General features: G+C 36.2%; 1 protein-coding gene and 1 long non-coding RNA gene across 7 annotated transcripts in view; one reads left to right on the top strand and one right to left on the bottom strand.

Annotated features, from left to right (window-relative positions):
• Positions 1-1,266: 1,266 nt before the first annotated feature.
• Positions 1,267-3,173, top strand: LOC124301971 (uncharacterized). The gene is made up of 2 exons (XR_006907600.1): positions 1,267-1,930; positions 2,087-3,173. It is a non-coding gene; the product is annotated as an uncharacterized LOC124301971 (long non-coding RNA).
• Positions 3,174-5,737: 2,564 nt separating this feature from the next.
• LOC124301929 (neogenin) overlaps positions 5,738-21,090 on the bottom strand; it is a 30,170-nt gene continuing 14,817 nt past the window's right edge. Inside the window, exons 2-26 of one of the 6 annotated variants that reach the window (XM_046757559.1) lie at positions 17,602-17,770; positions 17,359-17,498; positions 17,112-17,279; positions 16,892-17,014; positions 16,647-16,809; positions 16,426-16,553; positions 16,177-16,336; positions 15,977-16,092; positions 15,235-15,646; positions 14,996-15,146; positions 14,745-14,873; positions 13,508-13,714; positions 13,134-13,422; positions 12,888-13,046; positions 12,562-12,767; positions 12,324-12,479; positions 12,072-12,234; positions 11,785-11,979; positions 9,066-9,207; positions 8,750-8,982; positions 8,422-8,526; positions 7,976-8,187; positions 7,686-7,896; positions 7,455-7,594; positions 5,738-7,374 (exon numbers count right to left, since the gene is read on the bottom strand). In XM_046757559.1, coding sequence (XP_046613515.1) covers positions 7,276-7,374; positions 7,455-7,594; positions 7,686-7,896; positions 7,976-8,187; positions 8,422-8,526; positions 8,750-8,982; positions 9,066-9,207; positions 11,785-11,979; positions 12,072-12,234; positions 12,324-12,479; positions 12,562-12,767; positions 12,888-13,046; positions 13,134-13,422; positions 13,508-13,714; positions 14,745-14,873; positions 14,996-15,146; positions 15,235-15,646; positions 15,977-16,092; positions 16,177-16,336; positions 16,426-16,553; positions 16,647-16,809; positions 16,892-17,014; positions 17,112-17,279; positions 17,359-17,498; positions 17,602-17,770 — 4,376 coding nt within the window. In that variant the 3' untranslated portion in view covers positions 5,738-7,275. The remainder of the gene's footprint in view (positions 7,375-7,454; positions 7,595-7,685; positions 7,897-7,975; positions 8,188-8,421; positions 8,527-8,749; positions 8,983-9,065; positions 9,208-11,784; positions 11,980-12,071; positions 12,235-12,323; positions 12,480-12,561; positions 12,768-12,887; positions 13,047-13,133; positions 13,423-13,507; positions 13,715-14,744; positions 14,874-14,995; positions 15,147-15,234; positions 15,647-15,976; positions 16,093-16,176; positions 16,337-16,425; positions 16,554-16,646; positions 16,810-16,891; positions 17,015-17,111; positions 17,280-17,358; positions 17,499-17,601; positions 17,771-21,090) is intronic. The other 5 variants (XM_046757562.1, XM_046757561.1, XM_046757560.1 and 2 more) reach the window with 5 other exon arrangements.

Genomic DNA, 21,090 nt, shown 5'->3' with positions numbered 1-21,090 from the left:
TTGACAAAATGGCAGGCGTTGAAAAAAAAAGTTCGTAAAATCGGGTTTTTTTTTCACTAGTTTTTTAGTGTAAACAATAGGAAATTATTTAAATAAAATTATGATTCTAGTTCTGACGATAGCCATACATGTTGTGAACAACATATCCAAATTTCAAGTCATTCGGTTGAATAGTTTTTTTATTTTCACCCCCGCCGTGCCGAAAAAAGTCGTTTCGAGATAAATGAGTTTAAAGTTTGAGGTACAGATATTTTCAAAAATTGAGCAAATTTTGAATACTTACAGTTAATCCGCGATTCCGGCACCATAGAGGATCCCTTCGGAACGTTTGTATTCCTCGATTTCGTCACTCCTTTCATTTTTTCAAGCTGTTCGAGCTTCTTTGGAGTTGTCGGTGCTCCTACGGTTGGCGCTCGATACTCGCCGCTCGTCTCGGTTTCGCGCGAGTTGCTCCGATTGTGGCCCGATTGTTATGCCCATGGTCTCCATTATTTTTAATAGCGATGCAAAGCCCTCGTTGAATATACACGCGGAAAGATAGGTGGCAATATCCACGATTTTTTTGCCGGCAAACATATGTTTCGGCGCAAGGTGCCACACACAAGCGTTGAAACTTTCGTTGTTGTTCTGCGTATTGCTGCCAATACACCTTTCCAATAAATTTTCGGCGGTCAATTCTTCATAAATTGGTTTTAATATTTCTTGTGCATCATCGTCGAGAGCAGGTGGATGCTCGTAGGTGTCTAAAGTACCTGCAGCCTCACTTTGACGCCACTTGCACCACGATTCGGAACCTGGAACACAGTACGAGTGTTGCGGATTTTCATCTGTTGAAATTTTGTGATAATATGCGGCCCATGTTTCACTTCTCATCCCTTCAGTTGAATCTGAATTACGTCTAATTGCTAGACCGTAATAAGTGGATAGCTCTTGCAATAATTTATTCGTCAATTGTTGACGCTTCAGTGTTTTAACTTTTCGGTTTTTTAACTTTCCGCTGTGTTTGTTTTTCCTCTTCTTTTTATACCAATTTCTTTGATGCTTTTTTTATTTGTGCATGTTTTTTTTCGCATCAACAGCACGTTTTTACAAATGTAAGGTAACGGTTACAAATGTAAAGGTAAACTGCGGAGAAGGGTCGGGACAGCTGCCGCGCTCCGAGTGCTGAACCCGTTAGGAGCGCGCGGACCGCTCTCTACCTGGAATGGGCTGTAGAAGTTATAATATTGGGAATTCCCGCATGAAAATTTCACAGTATATTCTTAAGATACTATACTTTCGAAATATCGAAAAAAAAACGATTTTTTGAAATTTCTAGACCACCGGGTCCCCTTAACGGAGTTACTTTTTGTCACTGCTTTCAAGAAAGTAACTTTTGCGGTCGTAATTGAGTTTCGTGTATGAAAAATTTGGATACACAATTTTTTTTCCACGCGATATCCACTTGACTAGATTTTGTTTGTCAAATATTACAGTATTCTTAGCAGAAAAATCAGCTTCAGATTGATTTTCGGAAATCAACTGATCACATTGTTTATTATGTCTGTATCGAAGTGTTTAGCCCGAAAAGACAATAAATTCATAAATCAGAGTTATTGACCATTTGTCATTCATTTACTAAATATCGTGCACAGTGATGCATTTTTATAATGCGAAAATACACGTGAAAAACTACAAGCAAAAACCGTATACAGCAACATAATTTAACTAATTTCTGATGAAATGAATCACACTGTGGTAGAAATTTTCGTTTAATCGCTGGGCCATGATTAATTTTGTTCAGTCGCTTTTGAGTTACTTTTTTTTGGGTCTTTGAAAACTTTCTTTTCTTTTAAATTTTGGAAAAAACGTAAAAAAGTAAAATATTATTCCTTTCTAACAGTCGGTTTCGACATCTCCCATGTCACAGCTTCCAGATGATGTGATTACAGTAAGTTGAAACGGAAAACATTTACAGACATCTCGTAACGTTTGTTCTAGTCACTATAAAGTTTAAGTAATTTGTAAGTAAAGCACACTGTGAAACATCATTTGTTAAAGTATCTGTTTACCTTGTCACAGGTTGCGAAATTCTGTGTTTTTGTAGGTGCGATGGTAACATCTCTTGACGAAGCATGCAGCAACCATCAGTCATCACTCAAGTGTTGTGAACATGTGCAAGGCTCTGTGCGCATACGAGGAAAGAGAAGACGGGTTGTAAACGAGGATTATTATTTACAGTAACGAAGTAGGCAAGGTTCCTACGTCCTCTATGTGTATTAACATGAGGTTGTGCACGTCAAGGTGAGACTGGTGGATATTTACGGTATCACCTAATCTGTACACAAAATTTCGAACACGGATTTGGGAAATTTATTATCCACTCTCTGTGGAGCCATTTTCACAGACTTTTTATTTAAAATTGGCCGCTTCGTTTCCGCTGCTCTTTTTACTTGCATATTCGTTTTATACATCGACCACCGCCCTGAATTGTCATCTTTAACAAACTACGATAAAAAATTTTAGAAGGAATTTTTTATACTAGTTTTACAATGTAAATTATTGCTGAATCATATTTTTGTACCAGAAATTAATAGTTTCAGGAAAAATATTTTATTTACACATATTTGTAGCATTGCCTTTATATTGCTCTCTGAAACTAAAATCTTTTTTGATACTTTAATATTATTCCTCCGATTGAATCGAATTAAATAACAGTTTGTAAAATTTAGCGATCGACAAACCGTCCAAGATTTATAAGCACAATAAGTACAAATTACTTGATTACTGTTATTATTCAAAATATAAACACCGACAAAGTCAAATAAATTGATATTATTACTGGGGCGAAAATTTGTTAGAAAAAGTAAGAATATTTAAAAGAACATTACGTACGTTTATTAGGTAATAAATTGTTATAAATATTATCACACACTTGTTATGAATGTTGCATCTTCATTTTTCTTCCTCTATTTTTGTGGGATTTTTTTTCCGGGGATGGTCATATTATTATGATATATATAAATATAAATATATGACTGTTTCCACTTACTGCACTCTGTCTGCATCGAGCTTAGACATTTCTGGCTTGTAGCTGCACTCATATACGAGTTAAAAATGAAGAAAATCGCACTCGTTTGCATCGAGAGCAGTGTGTGGAAAACGCCAATAGTTTATGTATACGTTTCGTAATGGCTATTGTTAAAAACTAGTTACTTCCAAAGTGGTGTGTTAATTATGTACATCAAATAGTTGCGCTTTAATTCTTGTGAACCATATAGTTAGTCTTCGTGAAATGTTATTAATACTAATGTAATAATAATAATAATAATAGTAATAACATTGATAATGTTATATATATATATATATATATATATATATATTAGGGTGGTCCTTATTTGGGGTGTTGACGAATTCCGATAAGTGCGCCCCCTAGACACGTTTGAAATAAATTTAAAAAAATGTGTGCGAAAACGGAGCGCTGTAGTCCAATTAGAAGACGTGCCTGTAAGCTCGTTTTGTTTTTCATTCGAATAACATGGGATTTTCAGACTACTTCAGTCATTATGTTTTTGAGTTGTCCCCATGAACGCAAAAAATTCTTTTTTCACATAAATCTGTTGTTCATGGGTACAACTACGCGTATATTTTTCCACAAGTCGTTATCACAACCTTTACGCCCCCCATCCCCCTGATATTATACACGACGGCAAATTGATCAACGTGAGAATACCTCTTTTTAGCCGCTTGGTGCTTGACAGTATTTCACCAATTAAAAGGCAGTCTTATTTACGTCATAAGTTTGTAAAAAAAAATAATTGTACATGTGGGAAAAAATATGTATTTCAATTAGTGTATTTAAAAACACATCGTTTATACTTTATACTTTTTTAAAAAGTAATAATTAAAATTAAAATGTTTTGATCGCCGTCTGTTTTTCTGGATCGGGAAAGATTTTACGATATTCCGAGATCCATGAACAACAGATTTATGTGAAAAAAGAATTTTTTGCGTTCATGGGGACAACTCAAAAACATAATGACTGAAGTAGTCTGAAAATCCAATGTTATTCGAATGAAAAACAAAACGAGCTTACAGGCACGTCTTCTAATTGGACTACAGCGCTCCGTTTTCGCACACATTTTTTTTAATTTATTTCAAACGTGTCTAGGGGGCGCACTTATCGGAATTCGTCAACACCCCAAATAAGGACCACCCTAATATATATATATATACGTAATTAAAAGCAGCCAGCCTTTATCGAATACATATTAAATATATTTCTTTTTGTCAACGTTTTTTTTTTCCGTTGATGAGTTTATGGTAAATAAATAATTGTTTATAGTAAAAATTATCATCGAGACCATCATTATCACTATGATCATCGTTGCGTGGATAATAATAATGATGATTATGATTTCTTCAACATGAATATACCGTGTATATATGTATAAATGTATAAGCTATCATAAATTAATGTGTTTAAGGTAAAGTATCATCGTTAGGCCATCGACATAGGCTCGTAGAATGTTAGTCGATTATCTCAGTTTTGCACAAAAGTTGCACAATCATCATTCAAAACTACTTCAACTTAGAATATTAAAAATAATTCGCATCAATTATTAATTACTTGATTAACCATTGATATAAATACATTATAATGATGAAGTAGATTGGAAATGTACGAAATATAAATGTTTTGTACCTAAAACTCGATACAGCATAAAGGCAAATTTTAGACATTACACTATAGAAATGTCACGTATTAGTCTATAACGTACAATTGGTTACGAATAACGATTAATCCTATACATTTATATTATAATGTATAGTATACTATTAGTGTAATTGAAAAAGTGCCTAAGCTAATCATAATCCTATTGATCCTTGTGATTTTTCTAGTGTTTTCCTTTGTACAGCTTCTGCGTGTATTTCCATTAATCGTACATAAAATTTATATATCTTACGTTATTGTAAAAATGTTACAAAAATGCATATCGTATGTATAATTGTCGTTCAACAATAAAAGCATATAGCAAAAGTGATAAATCATTATTCCTTTGATTATAACTCGTAATAGCACACAAGAAATACATATACGTTTTTCTTGCGATATTAAAACAGAACAAGTCAAGAGACGAGAACAATTCGTAAGTTTTGAAGGATTACCCCTTTTTTTGGGGGGTGGGGGGTGGCAATCACAAAAAGATTTCTCTGTACCGATATTCCTTGTGAAGCAATACCGTCAAATTGATATAAACCTGCATATTATACAGTAATTGTATTTTGGATATATTCAACGCACGATCAGCAATGGCAGTAAATTCGAATAGTAGATCCATCATGAGGCAATGGCTCGGTAGTAACTTCTAATATTTTTATAATAAGAATACAATAGACGTAATATAATATAATACTCTATAATAAACCGATGTACACAGAGTTAGAAAATATGTGTCTAGCTTTGTTATTAATAAATTTTCTTGTTTTAGGGTTGATACTTTTGAAAGAACTACCCAAATCCATTTTGTTAGCTAGAATGTTATCAACAAAGTTAATGATGATCATACTATAAAATGTATGTATGAATTCGAGTGGCTATAAACTGTAATGATTCGTAATATACAAAAAAGAAAATGGACACATGAATGAGAACGATATAATTATCAAGCTGCATTTTTAACACGAAAGTATTCGAATAAACGTCAACCAAAAATCAATTACTCTCTATTTTTCTTTCTCCTCAATTCGTGTTTTAACGTTTAAAATAAGATCTTTTGGCACTCACTGTTAACCAAATGAACTAAGAATCAATACTTGTTACCATTTTCTAGAATGCAAAAATATAAAAATAATTTAATGAGATCACGATACGGTGACTGAGATGATTACGGTAAACATGTAAAAATCTGAGTTAGGGTATTGTTTGGCAATAATAATTGAAATCTGAACTACCTATCCGTTGGTTTGATTGACAAAATTGAACCCTTACTGAGATATGTTGTGGGCGGTACGATTTAATCGATGAACTACGGGGTTTGTTGAATATTGTAATAAGTATGTTTCGTTGGTATGTCACAATGATTATTTCACCATTTTGTTAAACTTCGCACTTTTCTAAAGTGCGAATTAAAGGAAGAATTTAGTAGTTAATGCACGTCTTGTATAAATAACTTTTTACGAGTTGAAAAGCATATTAGTTGCCAAAGCTTCCTAATATATCAGTCAATTGAAGGAGACAATTTCAATTCCAATAAATTTCATCCATCAATATCACCATATTATCTTAAATTCTACTGTGTAGTAGCTGTAACTAGGTAGAGATTGCATATATGATTATATCACAATAAACCATATATGGTAAAATAAACTAAAACATGGCAGTCAGGTTTGTTTTTCTCCATCTCTTCTCATGTTTTGTTGTTGTTGTATCACATAATATATATTATTCCGGTACATATTACCTACGTAAAGTAAATGTAGTTTTTAAAAAAAACTGGAAAAATGTACACTCTCATATGTCGAGGGATTCTTTCATCGTCAGTTTAAGATGTAAGCTGAAGGCAAGAACGCGTGGTTTTCACATTATGTCAACTGCACAAAAATATTAGTTTTCAAGATTCTTTGATGTTGTACTGACATAAAAGTTCGTGTATTAAAAATCTTTAAAATTCCTAGAAATTAGAGTATATCCATATTAGCATTATTCAAGAGTACTTCCAAAAAAATTTCAAATCCCGTGACAACGTTGTAAAAAGTCATATGGAATCCTCTCCCATCCGCCCCCCTCATATCCATGTGCAGCAATTATCTTATCGGATTTATTCTAGGTTTGAGCTGCATTTATGATAATCATTACGAATCGGCTAACTAATTTTAATTGGCAAGTGCGACTGGATATAGGTAGATACATATAGAATTTATTGAAACAAAGTTAATAACAAAAGAGGCTATCCCTTAAGTCGGAATGATAATTCTTGCCCTGTTTCCTCTCTTTCTCTTCTTGCGTTTGTGTCTCACGTTGTACGATTTACCTACGCAGTACAAAACGAGCAACGCCACAATAATGATAATAATAATAATAATATCTATTAAAAGGTAATCACTCCACGATATCAGATAATTGGCTGAATCTCGCGTGATGTGCATAATAGTAGTAATAATAACAATAATGTGAATGATGATAGCCTTATTGCTATTAACGTATGTCTTCGTTAATCACAACTTTCTTCTTTCAGTTTGAATTTCAGTTTCGGTTTTAGATGGCACGTGTTTGTAGGAACACACTTCTTTATCTCAGCACTCAAATTCTGACGCTGTTATGGCATTCAGATCTTTCATCAGTCCCTCTAAATTCGCCATTTCTTGATTCAATTCCTCCGTGCTGTATGACGGCTAAAATCAACAACAGCACATTTGTATGAAGTGAAAAAATTGCCAAACTTGCTTAATAATCATTAATTTATGGAACGAACCTTCAATCGTTCGACCTCTTCAGCCGTATGCGTCGGATTCACAACCGTGGCTAACCTGTTTTTTGTTATCTGCGTCGTTGTGATCGGTGGTTTTTTGTATGGGCTACCGGATATCGTCGGCCTCACAGTGACTTGCGAAACTGTGCATTAAAAAAGATGTCAACGATAACAATACTTGCATAAAATTTCAGCATTATTTAGCCTGGGTATCAGTGTTTGCTCTACACTCACCTCCGTGCTTTTGTTGAGCAGGGGTCGAAGGCGCAGACTGAGGTGGCGGAGCTGGTACGCTGAAACTTTTCAATGGATGACCCTGAAGTCGCTTCGCGTTTACATTTTCTATAACACCAACGGTACTGTTAGGCTGGCTACTAGAGCCATATACGCCAGACGTGTACTGGCTGTTTGCTCCATAATGCTGGTTCCCTGGGGGATAGGGAATCTGAAAGAAAGGACACTCAGATCACATCTTGTTTTGTTGTTCAAAGCAGAACAAAATCGAGTCCCCTCGAAATAGTTACCTGAGTTTGCAGAGGTTCGTAAGTACTCGGCATGCTGCAAGAGTCAGGGCTGGACTCTGGTGTCGGTTCCAGAGTAACGTGTGCTCTGCTCAAGCTATACTGCGCAGCGGTGCGAGGATAATTAGGCCTCACGGAAGGTACGTCTGCGCATGAGTTATGAATTGCTGGTTGTGATATGCTACTGTTTACAATGGGAGTAGCTGTGGCGATGGCTGCAACAACAATCGTCATAAATTCCAGACTATGAATATTGTGAGCCCACGAGGAGTCAATAAAACGACTACCGCGGAAAAAAAGAAGCGAACAGCAGAAACAGTTCACATTTTAGCAGAAATTACGAAAACATTGGAAAGTAAAGTAAACAATATGAATTATAGTGTCTGTGAATGCTGTGCCGACGAATGATGTATCGAATCAAAGTGAAAAACGATTGTTTATATACTTACGCTGATGCGGAGAAAGAGTGTCGACAGGAAGGGTAATGAGTTTGGGTTTATGACTTCCTCGGTTGTGTTGTCTTGTTAGGGTAGAACATTTTTCGTCGTTGTTACCTAACGTGTGTTCAAAAAAAAAAAAAAAAAAAAAAAAAGAACAAATGAAAAACCAAAAAGGAAAATGAGTAACGAACAAAGTTGGCAAACTGAGAATGTGTAGAAAATAATGTTTGAAAATAAAAAGCGAGAAATCTTTGGTTTTTACTTTGGTTTTGTGCCCAAAGAATAAACGTTGAAAATAAACTAGCACTGAGCCAGCCAATGATTTCTCAATTCTTACCCATGTAGCTAGGCACATAAGTACGCTTATCCAAGGAGCTTGAATTGATGTGCATATTTTCTTGATTGTAATCCTGATTACCAGATCTGGGAAGAGTATTGCTGCCCACTCCGCTTGAGCAAGCTTCGCCGTTGATAGAAGACTTCTCAGGAGCCTTGAGCTCCATTTGATCGTGATGAATCCACAGATCAGGTGGCTTAATGTTAGTTTTCTGATTAGAATCTTTCGTGTACCTGTAAAGGTATAACAACAAATAGCGTTGAAAACACGTCTGTTACTCGATTGATCGTAATTTTAGATGTTTCAGCTCGTTTACCCTTTTTTGTGATCCGGGGACTCGGGACGTCGACGACAACACATGACGACAACGATTACAGCGACACCGGTTATGACAACAACGGATAGGCCGACTATTATGCATATCATCAAGCTCGAAAGCCGTCCATCTGTTGGAGTACCTAACTTTTATTTCTTCTACTTTCAAACGCATTACAATAACGCTATGTGTTAAAAAAAATCTATTATCAATACTTGAAGAGTGGTATAAATTCAGAGACATATATACTTCACGTTTTGAAAAAACAATAATGAAGAGGAAAAGAAATAGAATATATTGTAAGTAGACATTTATTTTGATTAATTTTCCTTTTCGACGTATATTTGTGATATTTAAAAAGGTTACAAGTTCCAAACTTCGAATGGTTTATGACGTTTAAACGAGTTCATTAAGGGAGGGGAGGGTATCACCGTAATGTGACATAGTATTACAAGGGGCAGGGGGGGTCAAAAGCTTTATGACGTCACATAAATAAAAATAAGAAAAAAATGAAAAATAACTGTTTTATTTTGATCATTTTTAAATACATGCATGTTTGAAAAATTTGTGACGTCGCATCAGGGGGGAGGGGGTTCTAAAAATGTGACAACCTGTGACAAGGCAGGGGGAGGGGATTAAAAGTTCTAAAATCCGTGTGACGTAATTTATGGATGGCCCCTAACAAGGAAACTGCCTGAGTTGTTGACTGCGCCCGCCCTCGATTTTAACCATTTAACGATATGTTATTCTTCATCGAAATCTAAGCAACACGTATTTTTTTGTATCGGCAGAAAAAGGGTTTAAGGGGATGAAACCAGCCCCCAAAGTTGGGCATCGTCAGTGGTTGTTTCATAGTTTTGCATACTTCCAGTTGAGATATTAGAATGAAACCAATTGGAGAATAATTCCTATGACGAATAATGAAAAATGCATTTTGGCCGGTTACGACGGGGTTGAATGGTCGAAAATTATAGGGGTTGAAAATTTTTACAACTAAAAAATTGTTGTTCGGATTTTAATTAAATTAATTGAATTTGAAACAACAGAAAAACGTAATTTGTGGGAGTGGTTTTTATTATAATAAATGCAACCGAAATTTATTGAAACGAAGAAGCTCCTAAATTGTTGCTTAGAAAGAGTTTGGTAATGTTAAATAAGACGAATTGAAGCAACATAGTGCGATTCTAATGGGAATTCGGCTGCACGTGTATAAGGGTAGTTCACCCCCTAAGTGACGTTATTTCGAAAAACGCAATAACACGTATCCCCTGTGTTTTTCTGCTACTTCAAATGCAATTAATTTTATTAAAATCCGAACAATAGTTTTTAGGTATAAAAATTTTTTAATTTTCGACCATTCAACCCCGTCGTAACCGCCCAGAATGCATTTTTCATTATTCCTCATAGAAAATATTCTCCAATTGGTTTCATTCAAATATCTCAACTGGAAGTATGCGAAACTATGAAACAACCACTGATGATGCCCAACTTTGGGGGTTGATTTCACCCCTTTAAACCGTTTTTCCGCCGATAAAAAAAAAATAAGTGTCGCTCAGATTTCGATGAAGAATAACATATCCTCAAATGGTCAAAATCGGGGGGGAACACCTCAGGCAGTTTCCTTGTAAGTTTAACTAACTTCAAATCAAATAGGGAAGTTGCATGTTTTTTAATTTTAATTTTATTCGACAGTAGAATAAAAAATAATGAATTCCCCAAGACAGTTTTTTTTTTACAAGCCATATTAACGCCAGAAAATAATTTTTTGTCTTCTAAATTTTCTCGGCAAATTTGAATCGGCAGCCATTTTGCTGGACCCCTCTATCAGCGCTGCCAGGTGTCACATTCGAGAACTATGCTCGGCTGTAAACACTGTCTGCTTCGAGCAAGCAGGAATCCTAACTTTATTATACACCATGTAAATATAGTTTGCATCGCACCAAGCCTTCCGTTTTAATACATTATTTGGCACTCGGATAAATATCTTTTCTGGAGTTGAACTTGTATTTTTACAAGATGGTACAAAACAATACATGTACCAATCTAAATTTGGTTGCGGAGCTGATGGATCCATTACTGTCTTTTCATTTTAACCAAACTAACAGTTATTTACTGAGATAAATACAATTTTGACAACGCCAACTATGCTTCAGAGCTTCAAATATTAATATTGCAGGTTAGGATTCCGGCTTGCTCGGAGCAGACGGTGTTTACAGCCGAGCATAGTGCCCGCACGTGTCACCTGGCAGCGCTGATAGAGGGGTCTAGCAAAATGGGTGCCGGTTCAAATTTACCGAGAAAAATTAGTGTAAAAGAAAAAATTATTGCAGCGTTAATGTTGCTCGAAAAAAGAAACTGTCTTGGTAAATACATTATTTTTCATCCTACTTTCGAGTCCAATAAAGGAATATAAAGATTTTAGATGCATGCAGGTTCCCTATTGAGTAACAGATAATATTAAATAAAGTGAAAAACAAATGTAATATAAGGATATAGAACCATATATCGAGTATTTTAAATATAAGTACAAGTGACATTTATAAGATCGAACAAGGACAAATGTAAAAACATTTTTGTGTAAGCTCCCACTCGTAACGAATAAGACGTATAATACACAGGCAATAAAAAGAAAACTACTACTTAAAGAGTAAATAAGAACTTCTCCTTCTCGCTTTTTTGAAGAAAAGGGGTGAGAAATAAAAAATGTTTAAAAACTTACTCTGAGGTGTTTTAAAAGCTACAGAGGAGGAAAACGGGCCGTATCCTCTGGCGTTTCTCGCTTTAATTTTGAAATAATAAGTCGTACTAGGCTGAAGAGTTTTTATCATGATCTCACTCTGATCGCCGATTATCGCCTCGACCCTCCAATCCCTGTCCCATTTCGTGTTGTCCGTTGTATACGAGATAATGTATCCTAAGTATGATTCGAGATGACAGTCAATTGATGAGCAACAAATGAAATCACTTGTTTTCATGCATATCGCCCCATCATTTTTTTAAACTTACCAGTAATCGGTGCATTAGGTTGTTTTGGTGGCAGCCAATGAAGCATCACTGCTGTCGCATGATCTTCGACGCTTTGAACAGTGAGATCTCGAGGTGGTGAACTGGGCGCTGCTTCCTGAGTTGTATTCAACTCCACCATACTCCAAGGAGATTCTCTCTTTCCCTGAAGTTACAACGATTAGGAAATACAGTTTTCAGTCTGCTTCTTGTCATTAAAACAAATATTGACACTTCATTATTTATTTTACGCACCTTGACCAATTTAACGGTAAATTCATACTGTGTGTTCGGTTTTAGATCAACGATCATGCAGTTCAGATCAGTAGAGTTGTAATATTTGTATCTTGGATTGCTGCTGTGATGATGAGAGGTATAACGTACCACATAGTACCTCTTGTCAGTCACATACTGTGAGATGAAACGATCCGATTACGAGAAACATCTCATAGTCTTGAATCAGATTTTTTATTAAAAGAAGAAAACAACAAACCTGGCTCTTTGACAGCGTGCTATCTGTCCAATAAACCATCATCGTACTGGCGGAAAGAACGACGGCCTTAAGTCCAACAGGTGGAATCAAAGGTGCCACAGATTCGGTAACCGAACGCGCGGTCGTTTGAACATTGGCGTAAGATGGGGTTCCCTCTCCAACTGCATTAGTGGCTCGAAGGGCAATGACGTACTCGGCTAACGGTTCTATTAAAATCACAGTGAGTTTAGGAATTAATTGAGGATTAAATGAACTGTGCAGTGATGTGGTGTGTTCAATTTTTTTGAAAATTTTATACGTTGCTAAACATATTGAGAAAAGCCTACCCAACGATTCGATCGTAAAGTAGCGTTGTTTACTGTCTAATTTCTTTGTATAGTTATCCGGAAATCCTTTTCCCCAGCCCAAAGTGTAACCTCGGACCTTGATGTTCTGGTCCTTTGGCGGGCTCCATGAAACGAATATCGAATCTGACATTGGCTTAGCTAAATGGGGGAAATTTTCATATAAAACATATTTCGATGTGAATGAAAACAAGTTGAAATAATGTTGAAAATCGTAAAGAAACTTACTTTTCAAATTAGTCGGAGAGTTTGGAACTTTACTTTCGTCCAAATCTCTTTCGTACGGTTCGATGTCCATTACATCGCTCCATGGTCCAGTTCCGTTGACATTCAATGCGCATATTTTGAGTTGGTAAATAACGTGCTTCTCCAGTCCGTTTAATTGATACATTTTCTGATTCCCCTGCGTCGTTGTAGGTGTCCAATGCTTTCTGCCCTTCTGACGATATCGAATCTGATAGCCGGTTATTACGCCATTTTTTCCTTCTAACGGCGGTTCCCAGCGTATTATTATACTCTGGTCAAATATAAACGTTCAATAAATTATTACACCAAATTGTAGACATGCTTCAGCTTCGGAAAATTATTATAATATCACTTACGGTAGAATTTGCTGCCTCTAAAGTAACGTTGTATGGAGATTGCGTTGGCGGTGCACTGAGAGTTCGGACTGTTATTTCATTGGTCGAAGCTCCGGGTCCGTTTTCATTGACAGCCTGAACCCAAAAATTGTATTCAGTGAATGGCGTAAGATTCAGAAGCCTGTACCTCGTTTCAACGGTCTCGTTAGTTTTTCCTTCGCTTTCGCCCTGAGAAAAAATTTGTAATAACATTATTGTTGTTTGAAAAATGCATTTAAAATATTTAATGTTTAATGTTTAATGTTTGTTTATTCACGGGAAGACCCTTTTACAATTAAATATTAAATATAATATATATATATGTGTGCGACACTTTTAACTGACTTTATAAATTCAATTATAGCCAAGCAAAATAAAATAAAATAAAGTAAAATAAAATAATAACATAAAATAAAATAAAACTAGAATTAAAATTAAAATTACAGCTTCACTAAATTAACAGATTAATTATTCGTATGTAAGTACTCTGCTGCGAATGGAGGCTTTAAACGTTTCAATTGAGACCCCGAAGGGTTCAATCCTTGGAGCTAAATTTGCTTCTTCTGGAATGCGACGGATCGCTGATCGTGCTTCCATGACATTTCTAGCTATTTGTGTGTGGAAAGGTCTTCCCACTCTTTAAGTCCTGACAAGAGCATTTAGCGTGATCCTGGAGATCAGATAGAGGCAGTAAATTGTGCCAGCCAATATTTTGTGCAAGAAAACCAAGTCATTGAAATTTCGGGACGATTCCAGGGTAGATATGCGTATGTTTTCGGAGATTGTGCGATAATCATGATCTTCATGTGCCATCGGTCGCCCCATCTTATATGCAGCAAGTCGTAAAAATGTATGTTGCACCCGCTCAAGCCTACGTTTATGGTTTGCAAATGTCGGTGACCACAATTCAGAGGCATACATCACGATGGGTCTAACTAGTGTCAGGTAGAGACACCTTAGTGTATCCACACGTTGGAAGTCATAGGCCGTTCTGCTGACGAAGCCCAGGATCCGCATGGCACGCCTAACAATTACCTCGATATGTGGAACAAAAGTTAACCTGGTGTCGAACAAAACTCCAACGTCCTTTACTCTGTTAGCCTTCAAGAGGGGGGTACCACCCAGCGAGTACGTGAATTCGATCGTCTTTTTTTTTTTTTTTTTTTTTTTCTTAGATAAATTTAGATAAAAAATTTAGGTAAAAAAATTTTCCACTCACCTCTATATACGTAATGAGGTATTTAATGACGCGTCCATTTGTTACGTATGGTTCTTCCCAAGTAAGGTCAATGCTGTTGCTGCTAATCGCTTGACCTAGCAAATTCAAAGGAGGTCCAGGAACGTCGGCCTATTTTTGGTGGCACAACAGGGACAAAATAATGATTGATCAGATATAATACAACTAAAATGCACACGCATCTCCAAAATGTAAAGCTTTAGAAAATGTACTAATTATTCTCATGCATTTACCTCTGATTGAGTTGTTACATGCAGTATGGCACTAGACGCGCCGACGCCACGTTCGTTACGCGCAACTACACGAAACTGGTACTTTGTGCTTGGTTGTAAACCTTGTATCACACCTTCCAATCTGTTTTGCGACGTGTTTACAACGCGTTCCCTGGAGTAGCAGAAGAATTTATCAAAGTATGAAAAGATGAAGTTGACGTGCAATAAAAAGTTGAAATGATTTACACGACATTACTTACCTTGGTGATCCTTCCTGTTTATAATAAACATGATATGTCTGTATATCTCCATTGATATTCTCAGGCTCACGCCACCTGAGAGTAACAAATCTCGTTGAAATTAAAACAGCGTTTAGATCTCTTGGAGCCGACGGTGCGCTGCCTTCGATCAAATCCAGGGTATCGGTTTCATCTATAAAATTGGGTTCAGGAATCAGCGGGAATTTAGGATTGCTAATAATGCCCAATATGTCGGCGGGATCGTCCGAAGGACTTATGGATATTTCAGAATTTGGGGTATAAGCTGATAAGGTTTCGCCCAGTAACGTGTCTGGATGCTGCCACGTGTTGTTGTACAACTGTCGATGGAGGTTTTTCTTCGGTGGGTGTTTAGGATTTGACGGTTTACGCTTTTCAACTTTTCCTGAGGGTTCGTTGTTAGTGGCAGCGAAAAAGTTACGGAACGGGAAGAAAGAGAGAAAGAGAGAGAGAAAAGAAAAAAATAAATGAATCAAACAATGCGAAAATAAATTTAAATTATAAAAGGAAGCAAACGTCCGGTCTGTAGCAAAAAAAACTTTTACAGTAATGTCTCCGATGTACAATATAACAATATTTTAAAAAAGATGGGAGAAAATTAAATTCAAACCTTTTGATCTGTTATTGGGGCAGAACGTTGCTCATTCAATTGTAAAAATATAATGACAAACAACAAGGCATAAGAAAGTGACCATTTTTTTTTAGGTAAAATTTCTCTACTCACTCGGCTGATTTATGAACAGTCTTGCCGAAGCCTGAACGCTACCCGCAGGATTTACACCGATGCATTGAAAAATACCAGCATCGAGTTGCAGTAGTCCATTGATACGCAGATTGTAACTGTGCAGGGATAGAAGATTATAACATGATGGCTTAAAAAGGTAGTAATGATGTGCAACGAACTAAATAATAAACAATACCAACCCATTAACAAGTTGCCAATAAGCGCTCGGCGTAATTTTTTCACCATTTTTTAACCACGTTACTTTGGGTTCTGGCTTTCCATATATTTCACACTCCAATTCCAGATCCTGATCTTCGTTTGCAATTCGGTCCTCAGGTTTTTTGATAAATCTGGGTGGAACTGTAACAAATAAAGAGTGAAATTACTACTGCAATCCCCATTTGCACCAGGTTTAATCTATGGACAGTTATTGTATTGATTATTTCTACCTTGCACCGTGACGTCGGCAACCGCGTCCAGGGCATCGACTACATTTTCTGCTCTGCACTGATACGATCCGTGATCTATCTCTTTGATATCAGTAATCATGAGACTGGAAGCAGCTACTTTTCGATACCTGAGCCAAAATCACATTCCAGGCATTAAAAAAGAATGAGATGGAATTTCCAAGATCCCATCCTACGATATTCAAACGAATAAATAATGTCACCTTGAATCGAGCGGTGCCAAATCAACTGCGATCCCATCTTTGAGCCAAAGAATTGTTGGTTTTGGGTTACCATTAGCTGCACATTCCAAAGTAATAGTCGTCCCTTCGATAGCAACATGCTCCGAAGGTTTTGCAACAAATACAGGAGCTGTAAGTCCCTGATCTAGGAAAAGTCGTTAAAACGGTAATAAATATTTTTTCCCTACCACATATTTTGCATGTTTACAAGAGAATGTACTACATACCAATGTCAGAGGTCAATAAATTTAGCTGTGCTTTGTTACTAAGTCTATGCTGCCCAATTCCACTCGCATTACACCTGTACGATCCGACATCTTGCGGTTGTGCGTGATCTATTTCTAAAGCACCTGTAAAACAAATTGGAGAAAAATTAAATGAGAGAAATTCGAGATTCGAGTAAATTTATTTTCATTTCTACTACAGTGACTAGTATTGGAATCTTACCTGACGGTAAAATGGTCATTCGGCTTTCGTCCAACGAAAATGGATGCTCATCCTTGAGCCATTGTATCTTTAAAGGACTCGCCGATAACGGGAGAACGCAACTTAGGTAAGCCACTTGGCCCGGATAAACCATAGTGTCTTGTGGCTCTCTCTCGAACCCTGGCAAACCTGAATTGACAAAGTAAAAATCAATGGACGAATGGATCTTGGCTTCAAAAGATTCATCTTACAATTTCTCATTACTAACTGGCAAGTCTAATAGTAGCTATCCGCGATACAATGGCACCGACTTCATCTATGGAAGCGAGACACTGATAGCCTCCTGTGAGTTCAGGATTTCCCGCGTAAACGCTGCTTATATACAAAGATCCATTTTCCAGCTGCGATCTGTGATAATGGAGAAAAAATGGTATGAATTTGTCAAATCTATGAAAAGAAGATGAAGAACTTGCTCGCTTGTTCAATTCTTATTTCAATAATTTTCACATACCTGTAACTATCCCCTATAAAAGAGATAGGCTGCCCGTCATCTGTCCTCCATTGTATGGTCGGGGTGCCGAGTGATTGATTCGGCACGCAATCCAATCGAGCTTCGGCTCCCTGTTCTACGACCACATCCTGCGGTTCGACTAATAGCTGCAATCCGTGTCTCCCGATAGCTGGAAAAAAAGAAGAAAGGGTATTGATCAAATACTAGAAATAACCAGATTGATGTGATGTGTATGTAAAGAAAATGTATTTCTTTAATTTGAATATTGCCGCGCTCCTCTGCGAGTAAGGCGAAGACCGTCCTTTACGGTGGAGAGATTAAATAAAAGCACATGGGCTATAAAGAAAGCCAAGTGAGAGAAAGTGAAGAGTATCAATATAATTTGTAAAAAGGGATCGACAAATTGAATAATAAACTTTAATTGTCGTTTCTTTGTTATGGGGTAAGAGTTACTGTACATAGTGTAAATCAGACATTAAAATAATTAAATAACACTTTGTTTTCAGAGCAACGCAACATCGTATTATTCATGGGTTAATTTCCCTAATTCCATAAAAATTAGCACCCCTTATATATATCACATATATACTGATTTAAGTAAGGTATTTGACTTGGGTGATGATACAATTCTTTTTAAAAAAAAAACTAAAATAATTCCCGATTAGCAGGAATGCAATTAGATGGTTAGCAGATTACATTACTAATAGAGAAGCCACAGTAAACGTTAATAATTGACTTTATGAAAAAATTCACTAAGATTTCTGGTGTTCCACAAGGAACATTCTCAGGTCCGATGCTATTTTCTCTACTGATTAATAATCTTCATGGCTGTTTTCATCGTGTCTAGGCTTTATTGTATGCAGGGCTGAATTACGATATGAGGCACCCCTACGGCAAATCAATCGCAGTCACTCGCATTCCCTTGGGTATTTTAGGTTTGCAAGTTGCTGTTAGCATGGAATTTTTCAGTATAGAGCTCAGTTTCAATAGGGTTATTGGATTTTTGAGGGATTGAAAGTATTTTATATAGACTCAGTTAAATCCCAGGTAGTTGAGAAGCTGGGTTACATTTTTATGTAACTGGCTGCGCCCTGTGAAGTTAAGGAGCAGTGGAATCATTGAATCATACTCACATTGATCTTCCTGCTTCTTGTATATTTAAGAGATTATAAGAGTATTTTCATATTGAACTTATTGCGTGAGTAGCTGATTTAATTCAAAAAATTTTAAACTTGTACAAATTTTTCAAACAAAGAAAACATTTTTAAAAAAAACCTCAGACACCGGGCACCCACCAAACAGCTTGCGCGCCTACGGCATGGCGTGGTTGGCGTGCTGGATAACTCGGCCCTGATTTTATGCGCATGATTAAAAAATTGCTGGTGAAATATAGTTCGGCATTTCATGATGAGAGCCAGCTTTAAATATTGGAACTATGTTGGATTTTTTTAAGGTATCAGGCCATTTAGATTGTGGAATACAATTATTAAATATACGCTCTAGTGGTACACTTAGATATCTAGATAAGAGTTTTGACCTTTAGTGGGCAGGGATTTGGGATTCTTGGTCTCCTTCGGAAAATGTATAAAAAAGATATATAATATGTTAAAACTATCATGGGTAAAGTTTCGATCATGCGTCACCCCCTTATACGGGTCTTCCCGTCCTCTAAAGGTCAAGATTTTGACACTTATGTACCTATGTTTCCAGACCTATTCTCCATGCTCGATATCACATTTTGAATTTCTAAGCTAGAAGTAGGTTTAATAAATATAGATATAGGATTCCGGTTTTGTTCGTTATGCAACTTTAGAGGTTTTTTTATTTTGGCAATTAAAACACTACCAATTATAATGAAGTGTTCATTAAGCGAGTTAGCTATTTCAGCATATTCAGAAATATTTTTGTTTTCCACAATCAAGTAATTAATTTTGTTTTCTTTGGTGGATTTGGGTTTTTCTTTGTCTTTATAATTTATATAGTCCGACAAATTTTTAGTATTATTAGATATTTTTTCAATAATCCTTTTCTCATGCATTTGCTTGGCTCGAGATACCAATTTAGTGAATATTTTGTTATATAGTTTATAATAGCCACGCAGGAGTTCATTATTGTTATCTTCGTTCAGTTCAAGCCATATTCTTTCTTTGTTCAGACTAGAAATTACAAGACCACTAGTGATGCAATCTTTCCTAGCAGTTGTCTGGCTCTACTCATGAAATGGCGAACCATAGGCCAATATCTCTTACTTCCAATTTGGCCAAAATATATGACAAAATTATATACGCTAAACTTGTACATTTTTTCAACCAATATAACACAATATCTGGTAGTCAATTTGGCTTCAGGAAATATATTGGAACTAAGAATGCGATAGCGCAACTATTAGGCAAAATTTACGCAAACATTAGCGATTCTAAACCCACAGTAGCTGCTTTCCTGGACTTGGCAAAAGCATTCGATACGATTAATCATCAAGTACTTCTTGCAAAACTTGAATTGTACGTAGTGAGCGCAACTGCCAATACTCTCATTCATAGTTACCTAACTAATCGCGAGCAAATCGTCAGAACAAATGATATGCTAAGTAATGTTAGCATCGTAACAACCGGCATCCCTCAAGGAACTGTACTTGGTCCTTTATTATTTATTATCTCCATAAATGATATGTTACAAATTATTCCGAATACTAACGTAATAGCCTATGCCGACGATATCGTCGTAATATGCTCAGGTAACACATGGGAAGAAGTGAAATATTTGCGTTCTTCCTATTTCAATAAAGTTGCAATATGGTTAGCTAATAATGTGCTCTCTCTGAACATTAGCAAAACAGTTTTTATGACTTTTGGAATATATATTAGGGTGGTCCTTGTTTAGGGTGTTGACGAATTTTTACCGCCCCATCACTGAAATCAGTTTTAAATCATTTAAAAAGAGTCGCCAAATTTGTTCAGATTCTTACAGCAAGTCTGAGATAGCCCGCATTGTGATCGAAGTTTCTTATGGAAGTGACATGAGAAAAACTTTTTTTCGCACTATATATTTTATCGTGAAAGTAATAATGTTCCAAAAAATCTGTAACTGCAAGGTTTTAGTCGGCATTAATGATACTATATGAAAAAAAAACATACACATCATCGTACGAGGCAATCTAGACGAATTGCACTTCCTCTAAATAAAAAAAAAACTCAGGTTTCGAGGTTGTGCAATTCGTCCAGATTGCCTCGTCGATGATGTGTATTTTTTCCCAGATAGTAGCACTAATTCTCACCAAAACCTCACGGTTACAGATTATTTGGAACATTATTACGCTTGCAATAAAATATATACTGAGAAAAAAAGTTTTACCCATGTTAATTTCCATAAGAAACTTCGATCACAATGCGAACTATCTTCGTGTCGATGTAAAAATCTGAAAAAATTAGGCGATTGTTTTCGAATTATTTGAAGTTGATTTGGGGAATGGTCTGGCAAAAATTCGTCAAC

This window comes from Neodiprion virginianus, chromosome 4, assembly GCF_021901495.1.
Source record: "Neodiprion virginianus isolate iyNeoVirg1 chromosome 4, iyNeoVirg1.1, whole genome shotgun sequence".
NCBI lineage: Eukaryota > Metazoa > Arthropoda > Insecta > Hymenoptera > Diprionidae > Neodiprion > Neodiprion virginianus.
Note: the sequence above shows the minus strand (reverse complement) of the source record. Positions and strands in the feature narration are given on the sequence as shown.